Raw genomic sequence first — 23,743 nt, 5'->3', positions numbered from 1 at the left:
TTCGGTTAAAGAAAAGATTACTTCCCCTTTAAGGTTCCTCAAGCAGCATCTATTTTTGTCTGTTTAGATAAACTCAGTTATATTTGCTTGTGACAAGAGAGCACTGAAACCTGAAGAGCTGCAGATGTTTTCTGGTGATCACAGAGCTGGCTTTAAGTCAATAATATTCATTTTTAGAGTCCTAAATGGCTTTGGACCTATCAGTATCTTGGAGACACTTGGGTTTTTTGGTGCTACAGACTTGTTAGCAGAGGTGCTCATTTCCTTTTGCTTTAAACAACAGGTAGCTTTTCTGCTAAAATGTTCATAAGTCCACCAGGTTTAGGAATCAGTACATTCTTGCATCCTCTTTGTTTGTCAATATGTCTGGTCATTTTGACCTTAAATGTATGTTATATTAGAAGTTCCCAAGTTTCATGGTGAGGGAAAAATGCACCTGTGCCAGATATACGGGATAAAGGTATCACATGACCTTCTGGTGTTTTGTTTCTTTCTTTCTTTAGAGAGAAGTGCTCAATCTTTTTTTTTTTTTTTTTTTTGAGGTTACTACTTATTACTAATATTATTTCTGTCCAAGCTGCTTGAGCTTCAGGACCATACCCATTCAACACATATCAAGAGAGAAACTATTTCTAAAAAGTACTGGGTTCAACTCCATTTTAACAGAGTTAGGCTGTTGTAACTTTCCTCTTGACACAGGAGTACAGGAACTGCTGCCCTCAGCAGCCTGTCACCTGGCAATAAGCAGCATCAAAACTTCAGACGATGGTGTAAACTAAGCCTACGGGGCACCAAAGTAACATGATATACTTTTTATGTTGCTGCACAGAGACTTGAGCCAAATCTTGTAGGGAAAAAACCCAACTTGGTTCAATCTGAACTTTTGTTCCTCAGGAAGCTAAAGAAGCTTTTCAGGAAGCTGAAGGATGAAAGAACCGAGCCAAAGGAAATGGACACCAACCAATCAAAGGACCCTCAGCAATGGGATCTTGATTACACCTTGGAACCTTTTACTGGGCTGACTCCAGAATACATGGAAATGAGTAAGTTTTCTGAATTCCCTTTCTGCAGTAACCATAGCTTTACATAGGACCAATCACTGTATGTCATAAATTGGCATGATAAAGGGGGAAAAAACCCCAAACACAAACAAAGTTTGCAGAAATTACATGTAAGACAGCAGGGCTATGAGACAACATTACCAGCATAGCAAAAATGATGCTTCCTGTTATCTTTTGATACTTATACTGTGAGCGTCCAGGGTTCCCAGCTGAAAAAAAAAGGGCATAGGAACCATTCTGCTACAGAAGCACAGAATAACTAAGGTTGGAAGGGACCTCTGAAGGTCATCTAGTCCAAACTCCTGCTCAAAGCAGGGTCACATACCAAAGCAGGTTGCTCAGGGACTTGTCCAGTTGTCCAGTTTGATTTAAAGTATTCCCAAGGATGGAGACTCTACAACCTCTCTATGCAACCTGTTCCAGTAAAAATACAGTAAAAATGTTTTTTCTTGTGTTTAAATTGTATTTCCTTCTCCTTATATGTCAGGTCCTCCAATCCCTTAATCACCTTAGTGGCTCTTCACTGGATTCATTGCAATATGTCCATGTCTGTCTTGTACTGGGGAGCACAGAACTGGAAAGAGCACTCCAAGTGTGGTCACAGTAGTGCTGAGTAGAGAAGGATCTCCCCTCTTGACCTCTTGACAATTCTCTTCCTTATGCACCCCAGAAGGCTATTGGCCTTCTTTATAGCTATGACACGTTGCTTGTTCATGTTCAACATGCTGTTCACCAGGACGCCCAGGCGCTTTTCTGCAAAGTTGCTTCTCAGCTAGTCAGTTCCTAGCGTCTACTGGCTTATTCCTCCCCAGGTGCAAGACTTTGTATTTTCCTTTGCTGAACTTCCTGTGAGATTCCTGTTGAGAATCCTGTGAGATTCCTGTTGGACCATTTACCCAGCCTGTTGAGGTCCTTCTCAACGGCAGCACAACCATCCGGTATAACTCCTCCCCAAATTAAAATCGCTCATTGATGTTTCAAATGTAGTAAAAATATGTAGATTCCAAAATATTAATGTGTATTTTCATGTAGAAGTAAATTACCCTTTACAACAGAAAACTGTAGGAATATCTTTTTGATTCATGACTGAACATTACATGATGTTGAATCATGTACAGAACATTCCCAGCTATGCTTAAATTAAAATCCACAAGCATATACAACAGGAGAGAACAGAGAACATAGAACAGAGAGAACCTTCAGCCCATAAGAGCTTCTTGGTCAGCTGAAAGAGAGAGTGGAATGGAGAATTGTTATTACCATTTTACTCATGGCGACCTGAGGCATGCAAGTATTGAGCTGGTCACTTTCTGAGAAAATCTAGGGCACACTTGGGGATGATTTCTCAGTCTCCCACCTTTCATACCAGTTCTTTAAACAGCACATTCTCTAGGTTTTTAAATATCATTTGTGTAATTCCTCTGCATGCCTCATTCTGCTGGAGCGACTGGCATCATTAGTGATGGGCAATGCCAGACATCTGGTCATCTTTCAAACCCGTGTGAAGTAGGAGTAACTCTATTAAAGTCAATAGTATTCTAATTTTATAAATCTGGTGCCCACCATACGTTTATTGTCTATGTGTTCATACGTGCTTGCTGGTTTTCAAGATTACTTAAATTGCTGATAACTATGGCAGAAATCAGTACTTTTTCAAGGTTGCTCCACAGTTTGCTTTTCCACATTAGAGGAGATAAGTATGTTGGTGGAAACCCATGTGGAACTGGGAGGAATTCTTTCTTGAAGTGGCAAGATGACACCAGTTACATGTCTGGTAACCACACCATCACGTCAGTGAGACAGCAATACCTGATTTGCACTAAGTGGGATCCAGGAGCTGGATCTGCTGCTTCACAGAAATGCCTCTCTCAAGATGCAATGTCTATCAGAGAGGAACTGTAGGCACTTTTTATTATCTGCAAGTGGGGATTGCTGACATCTTAGTGACTTGATCCATCATTTGCATATCATTAAAAGACTCTCTGAGTTAGGTTCTGAGGTCAACGTGGCCACCGTAAGTCATTTGAGACATAGAGTGTTTTCTTCTATCTGGAAGACAAGAGTCAAGAAAGAAACTTTAAAACACTGAGTTTGTTCAAATTAAATATCATTAATAATTTATTTAACATATTTGGCACTGTGCCATTGTCCTCAGTGGTTATAACTTGGAAGTCTGGTCCCTTTGGCATCTTGATTGCACTTTGCTCAAATGAAAATATAATTCCATTGTCCAACGTTGCACTGATACAAAATTGTTTGACATTCTGAGTACAGTATCTGGCCTGTATAAAAGGATACAGAGAGCAAACCCAAGAACTGGGCATTTTTCTTATAATTCTGTTTTGTAAAGAATCCTCTGTTGCCTCCTCTCGGCTTTTACTGGGATCGTTTGATCACAGTTATCTCCTTGCATCCACTTATAGTCAGCCACTGCTCCAGCCGGAGCAGGTCAAACACTGGGATGAAGAAGTATACTACAGATGAATTAGCTGAGGACAAATATCAAACATCTAATAGAGGATTCCAAAGTGAAATATATACATGCCTTCTTTTTCATTCTAAAGAGAACTGTGTTTGTTATAAAGTCCAAGGAGTATCTCTATAACTTAACAGAACCCAGGAGGACAGAGGTGCAAAAAATCGCCAGATAACCCAGTCTTGCAGCCCTGGGACACAATCCAACTTCAACCATCCTCAGGGAAACAAACCTGAGAGGAAGCAGCATACAGGGATATTAGGGAGTAAGTAAGAGGCCAGGATCTTCACACCAGATGCAAACCAAAATTGCAGTGTATCCCTCAGCCCTGTAGTTGCCTCAGAGTAGACACTGGAGAGGCAAGGAAGGAAAAGGGGGAAATGGTATGGGTAGGGGAGGGGGGAAGGAGAGAAATAATGTAGGCAAACCCAGGCTTTAGGGCATGAAAGTATTCAGGAGAGAACCAGAGCTTGTCAATGGGCATGTTATCTAAAACCAAACATCTGTTAAATATTGTATGTGACAAGTCCTGTTTTAACAAGCCACTGTTCTCAAAACATCTGAAAGAGAATGCATTTTATGACAAAAAAGAAATTAATACCATGTATGGTTTATCTCTCGATATAGCAATAGCTATATAGATTTATAGGTATAATTTATAATATATTTATAAATACATATATGGGATTTTACATAATGATGGATTTATATAAATATATAAATATGTACATGTATATGACATTTTATATAATGACAGATTTGGGCATCTCTTTATGGGTATGTTTATGAATCTGAACCTTGCCCACTGTTATACCATTGACACAAAGACACCCTCACCTGCCATCGTCTCCCTCTCAATTGTTTCAACTCACCGTAGGATCTGACTGTGTGTTACAGCCTCTACTAGCTTATTCCCTTCTGCACATCATGGTACTTTGTTGAAAAATTCTCCTTTAAGATTGATTTTTGACATGCATTACTTTGCCCAAGATGATTTTTCCTCCTGGAAACTTTAAGCAAACTTCTTTGCAATTTTTGAGTTAAACAATGGTGAAAAAATATAGAAGTTTCCCCTTGTAAACATTTTCATCTGTTTCTATGCTCAGGCATAACTCAGGAATGTCTGCACTTTAACATCCAAAATTTCCTGGTTAGCTAGTTCTCTTTAAGGACAAGGAGCTATAGTTATTTGTAATAAACTAACAGAATTAATATAACTGTTTATAAATATTTAATATCTTGTCCTTGCACGTCTGTGGTAGTTGATCTTATTCATTCTGGGCGCTAGCGAATGCGACTGGTTGCAGCATGAATGGCTGATTACAGCAAAAGCTACTGGCAGAGTAAGGAGGAGCCAGACTTCTTCCCAGTTATCATGGGCCAGTGACTGCTGACTATGCTCTATGATAACCAAGAAGTGTGGCTGGCTGACTGAGAAGCAGGATGGAGACCTGAGTGTGTTATGAACTAGAATATCCCACTTTTCAAACATTATATACTGATGCTTTCTCCTAACTGTAGTTGGACCTTATGCAAAGCATCCAGTTGTGGGAGGAAACTCTTTCCACTCTTCTGTTACCTGTGGCAAACTCTGATTGCGTCTGAGATGATGCTGTCACCCTGATTCAAGATGTCTTTGTAGGACAGCACGCTTGATTCATTGATAAGGGCACTACTTAGATGCAAAGGTCTGCCTTGTTGGAGTAACTTGTAGTATCAGGGTCTAAGATACTGATGTTATAAATCACTGGACACTAAGCCAGTATTTTAGATTAGTCCCTGGTGCCTAGATCATAAACCATGTTGAGTGCCTCATTCTGCAGTCATTCAGGAATAATTAGATAGATGCCCTACAAATTAATGGATGAATTCCTAATCTAAACACTTGTTTACAATGGGAAAATTGGCTTCTCAAGTGAAGAGAATGGTTCACCGAGCCTTGTAGCGTGCCGCAGCGAGCTATGCCCTGCCCGTGGGATTCAAGACAAATGTGCAGCAAATGAAACCCAAGCCGCACCTCCCCAGCCCGCTTATTGCCCCGGGTCCGTATCACTGCACTCAGCTGTCAGATTCGCTGCAGAGTGACTCAGACCACCCACACCGACAGGAAGCACTTTGTGCAGCTCGGCACTGAACCTGTCAGCTGGGATTGCTGTGAAGGGCATCAAGCTGAAACATCGAGGCAAGAGGCAGTTACACGGCTTATTTACCTGTTTTTCTAAATTTGATTTGAGAGGGGGAGGGAAGGGAAACAATGCAGCAAGTGCAGAGGAAGCTTTTTTCATTTTTTTTTTTTTTCCCCTGAATTGCAGAATGACTTGGATGTAAGAAGAGGTATATTAAGAAGAGAGAAATCTGGCTGCTGTTTCAGAACTTAGTTCTTAATTTTCACACCAATTTACTCGGGCAAGCTCCCACTGGTATCAGTGGCTATCTGCTCAACCGGGAATGAAGCAGCTGAATAAGAAACTGTAGACTGAGCTTACTGTAGCATTTGGGTTCCCCCATCCAGATGATGATGGGGTTTCATGCAGAAACAGACATGGACAGATTATGTATCTGTGTGTGAATACTCACTACATGCAAGTTTGTCCTGCCAGCATGCTCCTACTTTTAAGCATGAGTGACACCCTTAAGACTACAGAGGAAGCATCTGACCAAGCAGAGACTCTTGACTCCAGGTCTGCCATTTGCTAGGCTGTGCCCTAATCACAGGCCGTCCTTGCCTTTTGTATCCATGTAGAGTTTTTCTACAAATTTCCGTCAAAGGGTTAACATGTACCTTTTCTGAAGGAAACACGGAGTCTGGCCCATTCCCCATGCAGCAAATCATGTATTCTCTTTGGATTCCCTTATGAAGCTGATTAGCCTTGGTGAGGTACCACTTGTCTGAGGGATAGAGTTTGGAATGATCTCAGGATGTGTTTTGCAGTATGATATGCCACAGGTAAAAGAGTTTTTGATTATAACTATCCCACTTCAATTTTGGAATGGCTATGTCAAAGCTGCTGGGATTTCCTTTTGTTCTGATTTCTTACACTAGGGAGCCTGAAGCCTTGAAGAGACTTCACCCTCTGCCCGCTGAACCTTCCCCTTGTTTAAGTCTAGGTAAATTAGTAGAAATAGTGAGATTTACTGTTTTTTTTTTTTTTTTTTAAATCTCCTGTATTTTCATATTGGGAATTGTGGTTCTGCCATTGTTCACTGGAGTTTGATTCTGCAAAATAGCAGTCACTCTAGCCCATGTCAGCAAAGCCACTAGCACCATTGTCATGGCTTAACCCCAGCCGGCAGTTAAGACCATGCAGCTTCTCATGCAGTTCTCCCCCTTCCCCAAGAAGGGCAGGGAGAAGAGGAATAGGAGAGGAAAGGGAAAGGAAAAAAAAAAAATGACTCGTGGGTTGAGATAAAGACAGTTTAATAGAACAATAACAGAAAAGTAAAATAACAATAATGATAATGGTAATGACACAAATCACTGTCACCACATGGTGAATTGTACCTTCCTAAGCTCCCTGCGAATACTGGCCCCCGCAGCTAACCTCATTTATAAATTGAGCATGATGGCTATAGTACAGAGTATTCCATTGGCTGGTCCATCATGGGAAGCTGAAAAGAGTCCTTGAAAAATATGGACATCGCCTGACAACAACTAAAACAATATGCATTATTGACATTCCTTTCCTATCAAAATCTGAAACACAGCAACCACTAGAAAGAAAATTACTGTCCCAGCTGAAACCAAGACAACCAGTAAAACAAGAGGCAGTGTGATGGCTAGTGGGAACACTGAGCTGGTGCCTCTAGTCATGGTTGATCTATTAACAGTAAGCACGAAGACCCACAAACATAAAAGAGGGAAAAGTAAGCAAAAGAAAAACAATTCAAGTTTCTCTCAGTCACTCAGGCTACAGCCTTCTCTGTCTTAGAGCCAGCCTGTGCTTAAGTGCCCCAGGAGTGTTACCTTCCAGTTCATGTGTTTTACAAGGCCTCCTAGAGTTGTTCAGCTCTTTAAAGGTAAATATAGGTTCTGTCAGACTAGGAAGTTTAGCATCACACTAAGTTGAATCAGTTGCTGGGTGATCCTGTTTCTCAGGATTCCCACTTCCAGCTGTCCCTGAGCCAGCACCTATACCACCATGCCTTCCCCACCACCTCAGGAGTGATCTACAACCCAAAGCAAATGTGTCTGTCTGGAGGAAGCTTTCTCATCATTTCCACTAGATGTCATGGACAAGGGAAATGATACTTTATACCCACCCGTTGACTTCACCTCCATCCTCTCTGTTCACAAACCATGAGTTTGCTGAGACCTCTCTCTGGCCCGGGAAGACGTACCCAGAGAAGAAATGCTACTTGTAATTTTGCCTTTTTTAGACAGGAAGGGTGACATATTGAGGCTTTGGGCTAAAAACTTGCTATAGTAGGATGTTTCCTGGCCCTAAATAACGACTCGGGACTTTCTCAAATCAAGACTTTAAAAAGATAATGAAACAGGTAACCAGGACAGAGCTGGGAAATATAAGGCAAAAAATTTATTTGCTTTTCTTAGGTAAAATGTCCTATTAATAAACCTCAATGAAAATTTTCTTGCAGAATTGTGCTACAATAGTTCTGAACTAATTGACAGAGTGTCAGCAGTGGCAGTGTGGACACTGCAAGAAAATTCAGGGCAGCCAGTGGTAGGAATGATGGTTTCATAGATACTGACTTTTGCACAAGGTTGTATTTCAACAGATATTAGTTATGAAAGTGAAACATCTAACTAGGAGCAGGCCCAGAAAAATCAAGTATGTGACTGATGTAACATAGAGCAAGCATTTAGTTCATGACTTTTGTGTAACATAGAGCAAGCATCAAGACCAAGGCATTTAGTTTTAAGGTAAAAGTCAAACATAAATCTTAAAAAAACCCAACCACATAAGAGGGTAAAACCCAAAGTCTAAAAATCAGGCAGACTTTCATTAACTTCGGTGGCATTTTACAGATACCTGTAGTGTGGGAGGAAGAGGCCAACACTTCATCATGGCAAATAAACTCTAAATTTTCCTTTGGGGAAAGGTTTTGTGGCTCATTTCTTCAGTGAGCTGAACTCTGAACCTGATTTCAGTCAGCAGACTGTGCTGAACTTCTTTCTTGAACAGGCCTTGTCAGTCAATAGCGTGTCTGCACTTAGTTTTGATTTGCATCAGTGAAATTTCTGATGACTGTTTGTTTTACTATTATTAACTGATATATATTTGTATTTTTTAGCAGACACTCTTCAGCAGAGACACTCTTAATGTTCCTGAGTGATCAGAAAGTTTTGCTTAAGGAATTCTGAAACATAAATTGTCATTGTTAACATGTGTCAAATTTGTCATTGGTTCTTCCTGTTTCTAAAACTGTCCAATGACTTTTGACCCAGCCCGATATATGAGATCACATACATTCCCAAAGTAGGTAGCATATACAGCAATTTCCTCATCCAGCTGGTAGCAAGCTTGCAACATGTGTAACTAGCCTGCAGTGATAGGAGTTGGCAAGAAATTCATGTTTAGAGTAGCAATAAATATTGCTAATGAAACAAACTTTATGAAATTGGCTCCAAAACCAGCTGAACGATGCATGTGAATGTGTGAAATTTATACCACTACTGACTGTTTCCTTGAGTAGAAACTGACATCAGCAATGACTTTCAGATTGTTATTTCATTTGGTCTTCCCTTCTCCAGTCTAACCCCTCTAAGAGTCCAAGGTTTATGTGGCAATTAATTGAAAACATTTTTTTCTCAAAAAGAAATAATAATAAAGGGTTTCATCGTCCAACTTCTGCTAAAAATCAATGGGAAAACTCCCTTTTGAGTTTTAAGAAGAAAATTATCAGATCCAATGTCTGTAGCTACTGACTACCATAAGGAATAATGAAACCTGCATTTTTCTATAATCTCTATAATGAGGATGGATTTGAAAATGCTAGCTCAGCCTGTTGTGTAGTCTTGTTGCATACATTTATTACCAAAGAGTAGTAAATTACACCTTTTCCTTAGTTTCTCAGCCAGGCTTGTCTGTATATTGAAAAGTTTCTTCTTAGGACTTGGAAAGTCACTTGGCACAGGGGTGATTCTTCCATTGTTTACCTCCAATAACACGTGATCCCATGATACAGAAGGAAGAAAAAAACCAACAGAATCATAAACAATTACCTTGTCTAAGTTTAAGTTTTGATGTAAAAGATACTAAGGTTACTCACACTAGTCAGTGTGTTAATCTAGTAGAACCTTAGTGATACTCACTGTGGAAGGTTTTATGCCAGGGACTGATTCTGTATCCCTTACACAAGAACACTAACTAGCACTCTCCAGATCCATAATTGAAAAGCCTTGATCTGTGCTCTTAATCGTAATTTGGAGGCCAGAGCTATTTAGAAGGACAGCATGTATTCTTTCTTTGTTGAGGTTGGATTCTGTTCAGGCTCTGTGAGTAGAGGAACAGTTCTGTGAAAAGTGGACTTCTGAGAAGCGCTGTGGTCTGGAAGATTTCTCTAGATGCTGTTTGTCTTTTATAGATTTTGTCTCTGGGCCCAGCCAGCCTAAGCCTGGATGAGATGTTGCTGGTGTGGCATCAGGTGTTGAGAGCCTCACGTGCTGGCTCTGAGGCCTTTGCCTCTTTCCTGCACAAGCCAGACAGTAAAGGTGACTTCTCCTGGGCACCAGTAGTATGTGGTTTGGGTTTTTTCACCCATCAGAAATAGTCTATGTCACTGGAAGCACATCTAGTCTCCTGCTTTGATGCCTTAGGAGAAGGCATTATTTCCCATATCCTTGACTTCCCCTTATACACAACCTTCAATCATTTTGTTCGCTAGCTTGTGCCATGAGGCTGGGTGATATTCATCTCTGTTGTCTTCCAGCTGGCCAATCAGGCAAGTAGGAAAGCTAGGAAAAAGGCTGGATGTCCAGAGGTCTAACTCCAGGGACAAGTCTTTTTAGCCTTTTGCCTCAAAGCACAGGAGAATAATCACCCAGGTCAGGTAAGGCTCCTGTGTGGGATCATAGAGTTGTACAAGAACACTCGAGGAACGTTGCATGGAGACCTTGTGGCAAAGGGTGAATGTAAAAAGAGCATTCCAGGATTGCCATCAAGAAATCCAGCCAAAAATAGGATATCTTGGCGTCAACTGTCCTTGATGAAACAGTCTTTGTGGGTGCCTTAAAAGTATTGTAAATATTTCGACTGTGACTGGACAGGCACCCACAGAACTAGTTTGCTTCTGGGACCTGAACTGTATGGCAGGGATTCTTCTCTTCTTAATCCATGCAGCTTTGTTTCTACTAATACTGACTGAACAAAATAAGTACCTTTAAATTGCTGAAGCTGTTCACAGAGTGCTTGTTTTGAATGATTGTTTGCTAGTTTACTACACAAAACTATCTACATTGGTGTGCTTGGTTTTGTTTTCAGGGGTTTTTTTTGCCTGCTTTTTGCATCATTCACACTTTCATAAAAAGGAGGACAGAAGATTGAAGAGATTTCAAGATGGCCACACAAGTGCTTCTGGTGTAGAGTTTTCTATGAAGACATATTTACAGAATTGTCCAAAAGTTCTTTGCATACCTTGAACATTCTTTCATGAACTTGAAAAAAAATTTAACTGCATTTTCCCAGGCAATGAAAAAAAGGAGCTGCAAACAACATCAAAGCAAATGCGTGTGTGGTTTATACTTAAAGCATTGCAAATATCTCCTTTCTGGTTTTTTTTTTCCCCTTTTTTTTTTTTTTTTAACAGAATCGTCCCAGCTCTATTCCTGCTAAAATCACTTAAACCCAAATAAGGCGTGTTTTGGCGCTATGTATTTTTCTAAGCATTTCACAGTTTTTTAGGACATTACTCTAACATCTGTTTTTATTTCCTTGTTAATTCCTTTTCCTGACTCTGAACATAAAATATTCAGGAAAGTATGATTTCAAGGACAGAAAGTTTGTATGCTTTGAAAAAGCTCCATCTTAGTCTATGTTAGGATATACTCTGTATCTCAAGGCAAAACAATGAGAATGAAAACCAAAAGGCCATGTGTATAACACAGAGATTACACTTTACTGTGCAAATTTATTGTCACAGAAAAGAAAAGCAGGAATATCAGTCAGAAGACTTGCAATCTGCACACACACACAAAAAAGAGGCATGCAAGAGAAGATCCTGGAGAAAGCTGTTTTATCAGTTAGTTGCAGGCTGTGGCAACAGTACCCAAGGAAATTATTTTAAAGTAAACAGTTGTGCTACGTAAACCCCTGATTTTCATAAAAAGTGCATCCGATTACTCTCATAGTGGAGAGAGGACTTATACAGGGATTTGCCAAAAAAAGAAGCCACAATAAATAGGGCCTGATACACACCAGCCCTTTTTCTACACTACTATTTATTTAATTCTGAAATGCAAATCAAAGTTAGATTTATTAGTTTAATCTTATTGGGATTACTGCCTTTGCATTTGGGCAGCATCCTTTTCGGTCTCTTACCTCTTCTTTTACTCATCATTAATTTTCTGGGGTAATAAACCTCTCTCACTTCCCTGAAGTTTTACTTTAACATAATGTAGCATTTTTACAAAGGAAATGATCCAGTCTCATGAGTAACATTCACCACTGATGCCTCCTGCTTTCCATGGAAGACACAGCCTTTTATGCCATTTGCTAATTCCTTAGCACCTTAGGGGGAAAAAAATATATAACTCAGCCCTTTTCAGACTAATTGTACCCAAATGAGATTTACTTCTTTGAGGCAGATCCTGAAGTGCCACTGAAAGAAGGGGGAGTTAAGGATACTCTGCCCACCCAAAAACTGAAGAAGGGTTGCTTGGAGGGACTTGGTTTTCTATTCCGTTATTCCAAGCATCTCTAGAGCACTGAGAGTTGTCAGAAAAACACAGTTGCGTCAGCATTGTGCTTTTGCAGGGTGACATTGGTTCCTTAGCCGGTCAGAAAGTAATTTGTGCATGAAGGCAGGTCATCCTATGCCCTAGAAAAGAGGCATGATTCACTCAGAAAACAATGTGTTCTTTTTGTTTCTGTCATTATACTATGGGTGCTGAGCTGAACTCTGTGGTGCTAGTAGGCTAGTCCTGGGAACTAGATGGTACAAAACGTGCCATTCACTTCAAAGTGAGAGGGTTTTGGTTGGTTGCTTGCTTGCTTGCTTGGGTTTTATCCCTTGTGGAAGAAGCTAGGCTTATTGGTTGTGTACCTGTTCTAGCAAGCATGGAGAACTCAGCAGGTGCTTCATTGCAATACTACTTGTACTTTAGGACAAGTGGACTAGTGCTTTCTTTCTCCCAAACTACTTTACACAAATTGCAAAGCCAACAACAACAACAAAAAAGTGGCAATAACATTCTCCTTTGCTAGGACTTAAAGAGGAAGTTTTATAACTTTTCCAAAGTCTTCCTGAGTTTTCCAAAGGAAGCTAGGAAGAAACAGTGACATCTTGGAGATGTTCTCCTCTTGCTTACTTGTGTATCATTTTCCTTACAGGCAAAAGGACAGGGAAGAACAACACGGTTCTTAATCAGTTAATTATGTATAAATGCAGAATACACTCCAAACCCTTTGTCCTTTATTAAATTTATTATTTACTTTGGCTTGTGCTTGTGCTAGAGACTAGAAGCATAATTAGAAACATTCATAAAGCATAGTGACAAACCTTTCTCTCTTTCATAGCCTTGCTTTGTGATATTTATTACTGGGACCAAACTGTGAAGGTGAGTTTTATGGGTTTTGTAACCCACAAAGCTCATCAGCAGTTTGCTGTCAACTGCATTTACCAGCACCCTTCAGAAATATATTTAAAAACATTGCATATTTCTCTTCCAGTTATCCAGTTTGGCTTTGTCACACTCTTTGTTGCCTCCTTCCCTCTGGCACCTCTCTTTGCTCTTCTGAATAACATCATAGAAGTCCGGCTTGATGCAAAAAAGTTTGTTACTGAACTGAGGAGGCCAGACACAGTAAGAGCAAAAGATATAGGTAAGTGACTAAAAAACATTACAGTGGAGGTAACACCAAAAATTCAGTAAGGAAGAAGAAAAACGATAGCAAATCCATTACTAAGTTCTGCTTTTCACTTACAGGAATTTGGTATAACATTTTGAGCGGTATTGGAAAGCTTTCAGTTATCATAAATGTAAGTATTTGGTTACACCAGTTTCATGATCTTGGGAGATTAGATTGGCCCCTCCAACACAATTTAAAAGTGAAGTCTGATTTTCTCAATTGCTATTAAATACAATTAAATTTAAATCATCCAGTTCATTCTTGTGAAAGTGTAAAATACGATTCAATTACAAATGAGATAACCGTTCACTCATTCTCTCTGTCCTTGTGTTATGTAGAACAGGAAGACTAATTCATATGTGTATACATATATATGCAGGTACATTATGTTTATTGTTCTATATGTATTCTTTAAGTAAATTTTTCCTGTATATGCTTTAAGATAAAAAAAGACTCCTGCCCTAGGAGTTTAATCATAATACCACCTAGTGGGTTTTTGACCCACAGATCATAGAATCATAGGATCATTTAGGTTGAAAAAGACCTTTAAGATCATCAAGTCCAACCATAAAATATGAAAGATATCACAGCGCTTTAGAAAGGCAGATGGTTGTCCCTACTGAAGGGGAAATTTGTGCAGAGGTGTTATGCAATTTATCTAGTACAATAGCTTCCAGCACAACAGCACTCTGTAGCAGTATGTAAGCTATCATTATAACTAGGAGAACTATAATGCCTCCAGAGAAGCAGTGTTGTTTGGGTGGAGCATTGTTCACTTATGGCTCGGCAGTTTCCAGGATTTAAGTTAGGAAATCTCTGCAGCTCTGCACATACCCAGAATTTTGCTGTCAGGCATAGATTTCAGGTTTCCAGCACTGATCTGTGCTGGATAAGCAAAACTCTGCAACCTCTCAGTTTTAGCTGGATACACTTTGCAGATTTATGATCCTTGATTATTTTCTGTGTCAAACAAACTTTTTTGTTTCCTGGGGATTCCATTAAAATATGTCAGCTACTTTTTCTTGACATAAATGGAAATATGTGCATATCCAATTTTAAAAAATGCTGAATGCCCAGTCCTCCTTCTCCATCTGAATAATACTGATGCAGAAGAACTATTTAGCAAAATGTAGTTTTAAGTGAATCTAATGAATTCCTCTTGATATGATCTAGATACATCTGTGTCTGATTCACTTCACAATTATATCAGTTTTTTTACCAGCATGAGATCCACCAATGTCAGATGTGTAAATGCTGATGCAGAGGGGAAAATGGAGGATGAGTACCTTACACTCAACTGGTTTATCTCAGATAACATTATAACTACACCAGATTATACTCCAAATTATACCAGCTAGCTATTACATCTTGTTGTAGTTTTTTAAAAACTAGTGATAAACCTCCTAATGGCTCCAGGGGTGGAAAGAGTTGGAGAAATAGTGTAGGAAATATTCCACTTCCCTAACTACAGCCTTCCCCTGGAGAGACAGAACAGGTTACTTTGCATTCACATATGTTCTGTACCAGATCTTGCCACTTATCTCTCACTTCATCACTGCTCTAAACTTACTTGAATGTGAAAATTATAACTTGAATTAACTTAATTTGAAAGACGTTAGACATAGATTCATGACGCTGTTGTTTGGTTGGGTTTTTCTCATCTCTCAGGCTTTTGTAATTGCTGTCACATCTGATTTCATTCCACGCCTTATGTATCAATATGCATACAGTCAAAATGGAACCATGCATGGCTTCATCAATCACACGCTCTCATACTTCAATGTCAGTCATCTCAAGGCTGGAACACAGCCAGAAAACTCCCCGTTTGCACAGGATGTTTTATTCTGCAGGTAAAGTACTTCTAATGACAGTTTGCATAGTCAAAGTAATTTTCTCGGGTCTTTTGTCAGACAAAATTTTTCCAAGTGTGAACTGATAATAATTGTGTCTTTAAAAATGTGATTTTACAAGTACAGCTTTCAGAGTATTCTCGCCATGTTAGAAGGTTCTTAGAAGGGTTTCTCCAGTGAATTAAAAGGCAAAACAACTTAGGCAGACTTACTCAAAAAAAAAAAAAATCCTTTCTTTATTGAAAGACATAACTTTCATTAAAAAAATTAGTCTTACAATTACTAATTAGAACCACTAATTAGAACCAGGCTTTCTTTTTCTTTATTAAGTTCAGTGTTTACTTGATGAGATCTGAGTTTTCAATTATATTCTGCCCATCTTTAAAATCTTTAAAACCATTTCCCATCTACATGTCTTATATTTCAGATTCATCTTTTCAGAATGGGGAAACAAGGCTTGACTCCCTTTAAAATTTGTCGAAAATATTTGGGTCACTGCTCCCATAGTGCAGATATCTATGGCATAGTTCCAGTTTGCATGAGAAATCACTAACATGGTTCCAGAGTTCTCAAAGTAACCTTGCCTTTTTATAAAAAATATGAAGAAATGCAAAGAGCCGTTTTAAGGCAGTACAACCCAAGTCTGCTTAAAACTGAGCTCCTCAGGTTGGAGCTATATTCAACAGCCTGCCTCACTTTCCTTTTGGACTCCCTTGAAATCACACTATGCTTAGCCCCTGCCAATGGCAAGAAATCATCACAAAATTTGCCCTTCCATTTTCTTTGGAAGGAGAGCCTTCACTTATATGCTTTTTACTACACAGAGGTCTTTAATTGGCCTCCCTTGTTTTGATGCATTATATATTTGCATATGTTTGCTGTCTTTTTCTGATGCTTGCCAAGGGTTTTGAATCTTGTACTCCTGATAGTTAATATCTGAACCTGCCTTGGATTCTAAAACTAGGTTCCCCTCTGTCTTTCCCAGCCTCCTTGGTCAAACTCAGGTCTTCAGTCTCCTGCTTTCATTGTGCAGTTTTACTCTGAGATCAAATTTTGGCTAAGGTGACAAAGGTGAGATTCTCGAAATCTATCACCATATTCTCTCAGCATCACTGTCAAAGCAAGGGCACAAAATTATTTACCAAGCAGAGCAGACTGATGAGACAAACCTTATAGGTGACCTTCACATACCATCTAGCATCAGATTGGTCTTTTCTTGCAATGCTGGTTTTTGAATACTCAGATACTGGCAGAAAATACTATAAGTATTGTAGATATTGTAGATATCAAGTAATGTTTTCTGGTTAGAGCTTCAGAATTCTTCTTTCCTCCCATTCACCTGAATTCCTTGTACTTGAGAAATCTGTATTAAAAATAAGGATAGATTCCTTCATTATTAGTTCCAATGATCCCTACATTTCTGCATATCTGACATTCAGAGTTTTTTAAAGAAATTTTATATACAGAGTAGATACAGATAACTAAGGCAGTTGGAATTTCTTATAGGATTCCACTAAGTTATGACTATTATAAATCTGCAAGAGCATCTTTTAGTGTAACATAGAAGGCTTGTAACTAAAGCTAGCTATTAAAATGTTTGTCTTCATGTTGAAGTCAGGGAAAGAAAATATTTCAAATAAGTAAAAAATTTTTATTTAAAAAAAATAAAACCCCCACAAAATTAAATTCATTTTAAATATTTGTTGATTTCCCCCTTCTAAAAATAAATTAATTTAGAGAAAAGGAGCCACTTAAAAGCAAACAGAGAAATTAACTTTGTAGTTATGTTTCTAACATAGGTGCTGTAAATTGCCCTTCAGAACAGTTAAATTCTTTTCACTGATTATTTAAGGGATCATATTCTAGCTCCGTTCCTGAAGTAGCCCAAAACCTTCCACTTGCTTCTAAATTACTGCACATGCCTAAATGTAGACTACATATGTATCTCCCACAAAATCAGGGTTTATTTTCATTCTGATTTTCTTAGGGAATAAGAATTTTTTACTAAAATATCTTGAGAAGGGGTAGATGGAAGTTTTGCAATGATGCCTACAAATTCATATCTGTCTTAGACAATATGTTAAATGTTGTAATGTAATCATTTTCAAGAAAGAAGTCTTAAAATTGTCATTACTTAGTGTAGTCTGTGCATGCTTTTGTCCTACTCCTGTGCAAGCAAACTTTAACCATACTTAAGATCGCGGGGATTTTAAGGAGGGTGTTTATCTCACCCAACTAGAAGCCATAAAAAATACTTATCTCCGTTCCTTCACTGGAAGCAGAGTAAACGCAGAGAGAAATCTGGCCCTCTTGACTCAGGCACTGCTTTTGGGGTTGACTTTGGGACGTACCTACCAGCTTACCTTGACTATAACAGAAGCTATATGAGTGGACACATTAGACTCCTAACTTTTAAGCAGGAAAAGAGAGGCAATATAACTCAGCCCAGCCATGTTCCATGTTTGACGTTGTACTAGTCTGAATGAGAAAAAACTATGAGAGCATTTCTGTTCCATTATCAGGAAAAAATTAGGAAAAGATGTCAGCATCCACATTCACTGTTTCTCATTATCATCCGTCTCATTTGAATCTTATCAAAATCTCTGCTTTGGACAGAACTATCACTGTGATAAAGTATGGGGTATCTAGCTTGTGTCCCAAGAGACAAGCAACAAACACTGTCCCTTAAGCTGGAAATAAAATCTGCTTTTCTGTTTCTGGCAAATACGTTGGGAACAAGCTGACCTCTCTTATTCTTAGATTTCTGTGACCTCTGGAGATAAATGTGGTTACAATAAGCCTGAATTTTGCTCCTTACGGGCATTGCCAGAGATTAAGGTATCTTAAAAATAACCATGACAAGCCAGAAACAACTCTCCCACCGAACATCCAGAATACATTCTTTGAATGTTTTGAGCAGCATTTTCTACAAATCTGTGAACTCTTTGACATTGCTTCCAAATAAACATTGCTGTAACGCCGTTCAGACGCGTAGCATTAGTTGTAATGATTTTTTTTCAGAGTGAAATTACATTTGTGTAGCTGAAAGCAAATTAAAAGCAAACCTTGTTAAGTTATGTGACATTTTTATTGGTTTAGCCCTTTTAATCTTTATAATCTGGTATGATAATGGAATACATGAAAGCATGCTGATCACACTGAAAAGAAGAAAGCAGCAGATAGGGAGTCATTAAAGGAACTTTTCCCTTAACATGAGTCTGCTCCAATATTCAGCAAATGTATAAAGTGTCTTTGGATGAATTAATTTTCTTAATGCCCTGGGATTCATCTCATCTACTCCCCTTTATCAGTGGTGGACTCTAACATTTTTCCCTGGACAATTCTTATATACTCCTGCATTGCTGAAACGCTACTTCCTTGTGATTCAGTCACGTTTTCTGCAATTTCTTGTCAAAGGCCCAATGAAAAAGGAAATGAAAAACATCAGCTGATTTAGACTGATTGGCAATTCCACCTACATACACATTTTGATTTTTTTCTACCAGTCTTTCTTTCTCCCCATGCAATATACTTGTTAAATATACTTGCATATTTCTTTCAGCTCTGTCTGCAGATCAGTTTTGTCTAAGTCTTGCCTGGTCCTCTGCATCCATCCTCACTTCCCCAACATATCTCTACTCTCATTGTGCATTTTTCTTTTTTCCCCTCAGAACTTTTCTGTGGTCTTTTCTTAAACCACATTGAGTACTTCATATTGCTGTCCTTTTTCAGGGGAATTAAAGTTGTTTGCTATTTCTGAAACACTATAGTCTTTGCAACCACCGATCATTTGCTCTCCCTAGCGTATCTGCTGAATCAAGTATTTGAAGAATGAAGAAATGAAGAGGTGAGGGGAAAATAGGCTCTTTAAAAAAGAAACTACCTGTAGAATATAGTGGTTAGAAAAGGCCTGGGTTATTGCACTTTGACGCCCCATGTGCTGTAAAATAATTAAAAAGGGAGGTGGGGAGGAGGCCCAGCTACCTTGTTTGTAGCTCTGACAACATCTCCCTTCACCATAAATCATTTGCTAGTGTTCTGCTGAATGTAGATCCAGGCATCAGAAGCAGTGTGATTTCCAGCTGAGCCAGGTGAAATTTCCATGGGGTCTGATGTCCTGCAACACTTACATAGTTTGTGAAGCTCAGAGTACATTAAATGGAAAACCCGCCACGGTTGGTGACCCTTCCAGGGGAACCTGGGCTCTGTTTCAAGACTGGGATTGATTTATAGTGCTAGGCAAAATCCACAACAAACTCAGTGGTTTTCCTTGGCTTTGATGTTTGAACAGGTTAAATTCAATGGACCTGGCTGCAGCCCTCATACACAAACTTGAGCAGCATGCACAAGTCCACACAGTACAGAAAGGTACCAGAGGGGGAATCTCACAGCACAGGCACAGCATAGGACCAAACAGGAATCCCTTGTAAGACGGGACAGAGAGCTCAGCTGCTGTGCATGCATCACTGAACAAAACAAATAATCTGGGGTCAAACACAGCCCAGGTAGCGCTTCCATAAATTAATACAGTCGCCAATTTAAAGCTGTTTTCTCATCCTTTCCCTCCTTCCTCTCCCCATGGTGGGTTGTACCTTGTGTCCTTTGTCGCCAGAAGGTGCAGCACAGAATTACATCCAGCATTTCAGACTGAATTTCTCAAGGGGGGGGGGAGATGTAAGGAGTGTGTGGATTGTAAATGTATAGTTTAACATGCAAAACCATGCGGATAGAACCTGAAGGTAATTTTGGTAAGCACACCTGCAAACTGAAGCTGACAGATTTTATATATGAACCTTCTCCATTATCCCCCAATGGAGGCTTTTCCACAGTCTAATGAATCTTACTGTCAGGAAGGGTTTTGTGGTATTCAAAACAGATTTTCCCTTTCTTAATTTCATCCCATTACTCCTAGTCAAACACTGTGAACAGCACTAAATTATCCCTTTCAGTCCTAAGGGCACAATTTGTGCACGGTTATCATGTCCAACTGTGGCTGTTACTTACCAAAGTGGAGCAATACATGTGCTCTTCTTTAATCTTTTCTGGTGACTCAGTCTCCTCAGCCCCTGGATTGTTTTGCTTAACTGTCTTTAATTTGGTGTTATCTTTTTCTTTTCCTTTTTTTCCCCCCCTTTTTTCCCCCTCTGAAATCCCCACAGCTGAATGGCTGAACGCAGCATTCCAGGTGCAGCTTTACCTGGGCTGTGCAGAGAAGGGCTAATACTGCCCAGCACCGTCGTGCCTTTTGTTTATAGATCCACAAGTCATACTGTCATGCTGCCGTATTTCAAGCTTGTGCTAACTTGCTGGCCACTGTAAGCTCCGGGCTATTTTCATTGCATTTTCTTTCAAACTCTATCCTTTCAAAGATCCTTCAATTGTTTTATTTTTAATTATTTTCCATCTCCCCAGATTATTCTCATTGTGTTTCCTGTCTGTATTTCTTATTGCTTTCTGTGTTTCCTGCTATTTGCAAAACTTTCCAATTTAGGAGCATCTGTGACTTTTATTAGCCTGTTGTTTACTTCCAAATGATTGATGATAATACTAAAAGCATCAGTCTTTACACCAATCCACTAAGGCTGTTTTATCCTGTCTAAGGCTAGACAGTTAATTTAGGAAGTGCCTTTCCCATGGCTCCCCCTGTTGTTAATGCAAGGACAGGAACCACCAGAGTGTGAGTCAGATTTCACATGGGCTGAATTATTCCCTAAATTAATCAAGGTTTGGGTGAGATGAATGCAGGCTTGTCTCCTTGAGTATGAAAATGCCGTGGAGTGTCTCTATGCTTTAATTTCAACACTCTATTCCCTGTACACTGAGATCAATTTAACATTAACCAAAAAAAAACCCCACATAGGTAAATCCTGGAAAATCTGGAAATTTCCAACATTAGAACAATGTTCTGATTTTGGTTACAACTGTGAAAACCAGACTAAGCTTGCTAAATTCAATGGAGATAGTCCAGCTCTAATTCTGGAGTTGTATTTCATAATAAGGGTTGAAGCAAGAACATCTGGAGGATTCAATTCCTTGGATTTCATGATTGGAAAATCGTGTTAGTCAAAGCAATTGGTGCAGGAGGAGGAGATTGCTGAAACTGTGTGATAACTGAGCTGTCTTCATCGACAGGTTCAAAGACTACAGAGAACCACCTTGGTCCCAAAATCAGTATGAGTTTTCTAAACAGTACTGGGCGGTCTTATCTGCTCGCTTGGCTTTTGTTATTCTATTTCAGGTAAGTCTGTTGAGTTGCTGCGATTTCAGTCACAGATATGTCATAATAAATGAATTGAAATGCAAGTGCCAAAGAAGCCCATCTCCAATAGAGATTTTCTGTTTGCAAATACCCAGCCTGATGTGCTTACATCCAGCCTGCTGAGGTGTCGGTGGGCTGAACTTCAGCGGAGGTTTCCCCTTGCTTCATGGAAGGGAAGCCCCACAGACTGCATTAGCCCCTGGCACTAACAGTGATCCCCAGAATACCCCAGGGGTATTCAAGGCTCTTGAACATTTCAGTTAAGTGGACTCTGTCAGCTTTTATACTCTCTCAGGGGCACTACTTGGAAAAAGCACATAAATGCTATGTAGGCTTGTGAAATGCTGTTCTTTACCCAAAGCAGAAGTAATAAATCCTCCAACGTCTTTTGCTACTTTCTACAAGTAAATGGAGTGAATTCTACCCAGTATGGGGATTTCATTGGCAAGGGATTTGCTATCGTGGCTTGCCTTCCGAATGGCAGAAGCCTTCTGCTCTCCTCCATGGTCTGGAATCCCTCCACAGTCAAATTGGGCCCGCACCTCATATTGCAGTTTTCCTGTCCTTTCTCTTCACCTGCCAAACATTTCTAAGGCATGACTGTCAATCTTGCCTGGTTTGTATTGACCTCTTCTACTTCTTTGCTTTGTCTTCAGTAATTTTCCACCACTGGCTCTAAAACATTGGAAACCAACTGGTTACGCTGGGCTTCAAATAGCCTGCCAGAGTACATTCCTGGGTTAATTAGCTCCATTGTCTAGGATGGGGATGGAGGCTTCATTCTAGTAGCCTTGTCAGAAAAACGTTCTCACACATTTTGAGGCATTACACAACACAGCAGTTTTCAAAGCATCATCATGATAATATAAACCCCAAAGCATAATTTATCTATAAATATTACAAACAAGCAAAACGTTTTGCCCAGTCTGCTTCTTGCCTGTGTGTTATGAGCATCACCTGTAATCAACTTGATGCTCAGGGTTGTGGTTTGTATGCTGCGTTAGTGTAAAAAAATCCTGCTTGTCAGCAGGCAGAAGCATTTGAGGACAGAATGACCATGAAAGTTGTCTGCTGTCTGCTCGGGCCACATTGGAAACACATGGGTTCGATTGTGTTGGCGGATGCTTTCACTGATGTTGCCCTTATAGTAGCAGATTCTGAACTCGGTTTCGATGAATTTGATGTTGAGAACTGAGCACCTTTGGATGCCTGTAAAGAATAAGGCTGTTTTAGCTACTTAGGCCATGAATCATTTGATGAATCCAAGTCCTTTCCTGTTTCAAACCTCACTGAAGCATGTGTTTAGTTCAGCCACCCAACTGAGGGGGAGTTGTGCACAAACGTGAACTGTTTTTTGAACTAAGGCCTTACTTGACTGCTTAATACTACATACCATCAGCAAAATGTGTTTGATACTGGCCTCATAGCTATAGCAAAGGTTTGGGTTTTCTCTGGTGTGAGTATTTTGGATTTTTCGTTCTTGCTTCACGTCTGTTGCTGTGTTTGCAGAACTTGGTGATGTTCCTCAGTGTTCTGGTCGACTGGATGATTCCCGACATCCCCAAGGACATCAGTGAACAGATCAAAAAGGAGAAGAGTGTGCTTGTTGACTTCTTCCTGAAGGAAGAGCATGAAAAACTGAAGCTGATTGAAAGCTTTATTGCACGCGACAAGCAGAAACACAAAAGTGGGACCAAAGGCGAAAGGATCCGGGCTGCCAGCTTCTGCCAGTTTAACCGAAGCCAGAAAGGCAGCTTTACCTCCTTTAGCTCACAGCACACGGAAGTGTGACTCCTTAGGGAAGGGTAACATGCTATGCTTACCTCTGCAATACCTGCTTACTGCGTGACATGATTCTGAATCTGGAGCAAGGGAGGGAGAGAGCGTCAAGGAACGAAAAGGAGGCACCATTTGCTTCCTTGGGATCTCCATATGCAAATGTCTCTGTTACATTTTATAGACTATCTGGGCTGCAGCATTTTCGGACTTTATCAGTGCAAGATAAGGGCTATATTGTGGCTGTAGCTGGTCCCTTGTGGTGTTGCATGTGCGTTGGGTAGGCACACAGG

At 39.7% G+C, this 23,743-nt stretch overlaps 1 protein-coding gene across 1 annotated transcript in view; it reads left to right on the top strand.

Moving 5' to 3' along the window:
- ANO2 (anoctamin 2) overlaps positions 1-23,465 on the top strand; it is a 188,200-nt gene extending 164,735 nt beyond the window's left edge. Inside the window, exons 20-25 of the mRNA XM_074160491.1 lie at positions 895-1,043; positions 13,386-13,538; positions 13,643-13,695; positions 15,234-15,415; positions 21,548-21,653; positions 23,184-23,465. Of these exons, the coding sequence (XP_074016592.1) occupies positions 895-1,043; positions 13,386-13,538; positions 13,643-13,695; positions 15,234-15,415; positions 21,548-21,653; positions 23,184-23,465 (925 nt within the window). The remainder of the gene's footprint in view (positions 1-894; positions 1,044-13,385; positions 13,539-13,642; positions 13,696-15,233; positions 15,416-21,547; positions 21,654-23,183) is intronic.
- Positions 23,466-23,743: the final 278 nt, after the last annotated feature.

The sequence above is a fragment of the Numenius arquata genome, chromosome 1 (assembly GCF_964106895.1).
Source record: "Numenius arquata chromosome 1, bNumArq3.hap1.1, whole genome shotgun sequence".
NCBI classification, from domain to species: Eukaryota; Metazoa; Chordata; class Aves; order Charadriiformes; family Scolopacidae; genus Numenius; species Numenius arquata.
The sequence above is the reverse complement of the archived record's forward strand: the minus strand, read 5'-3'. Positions and strand labels throughout refer to the sequence as shown.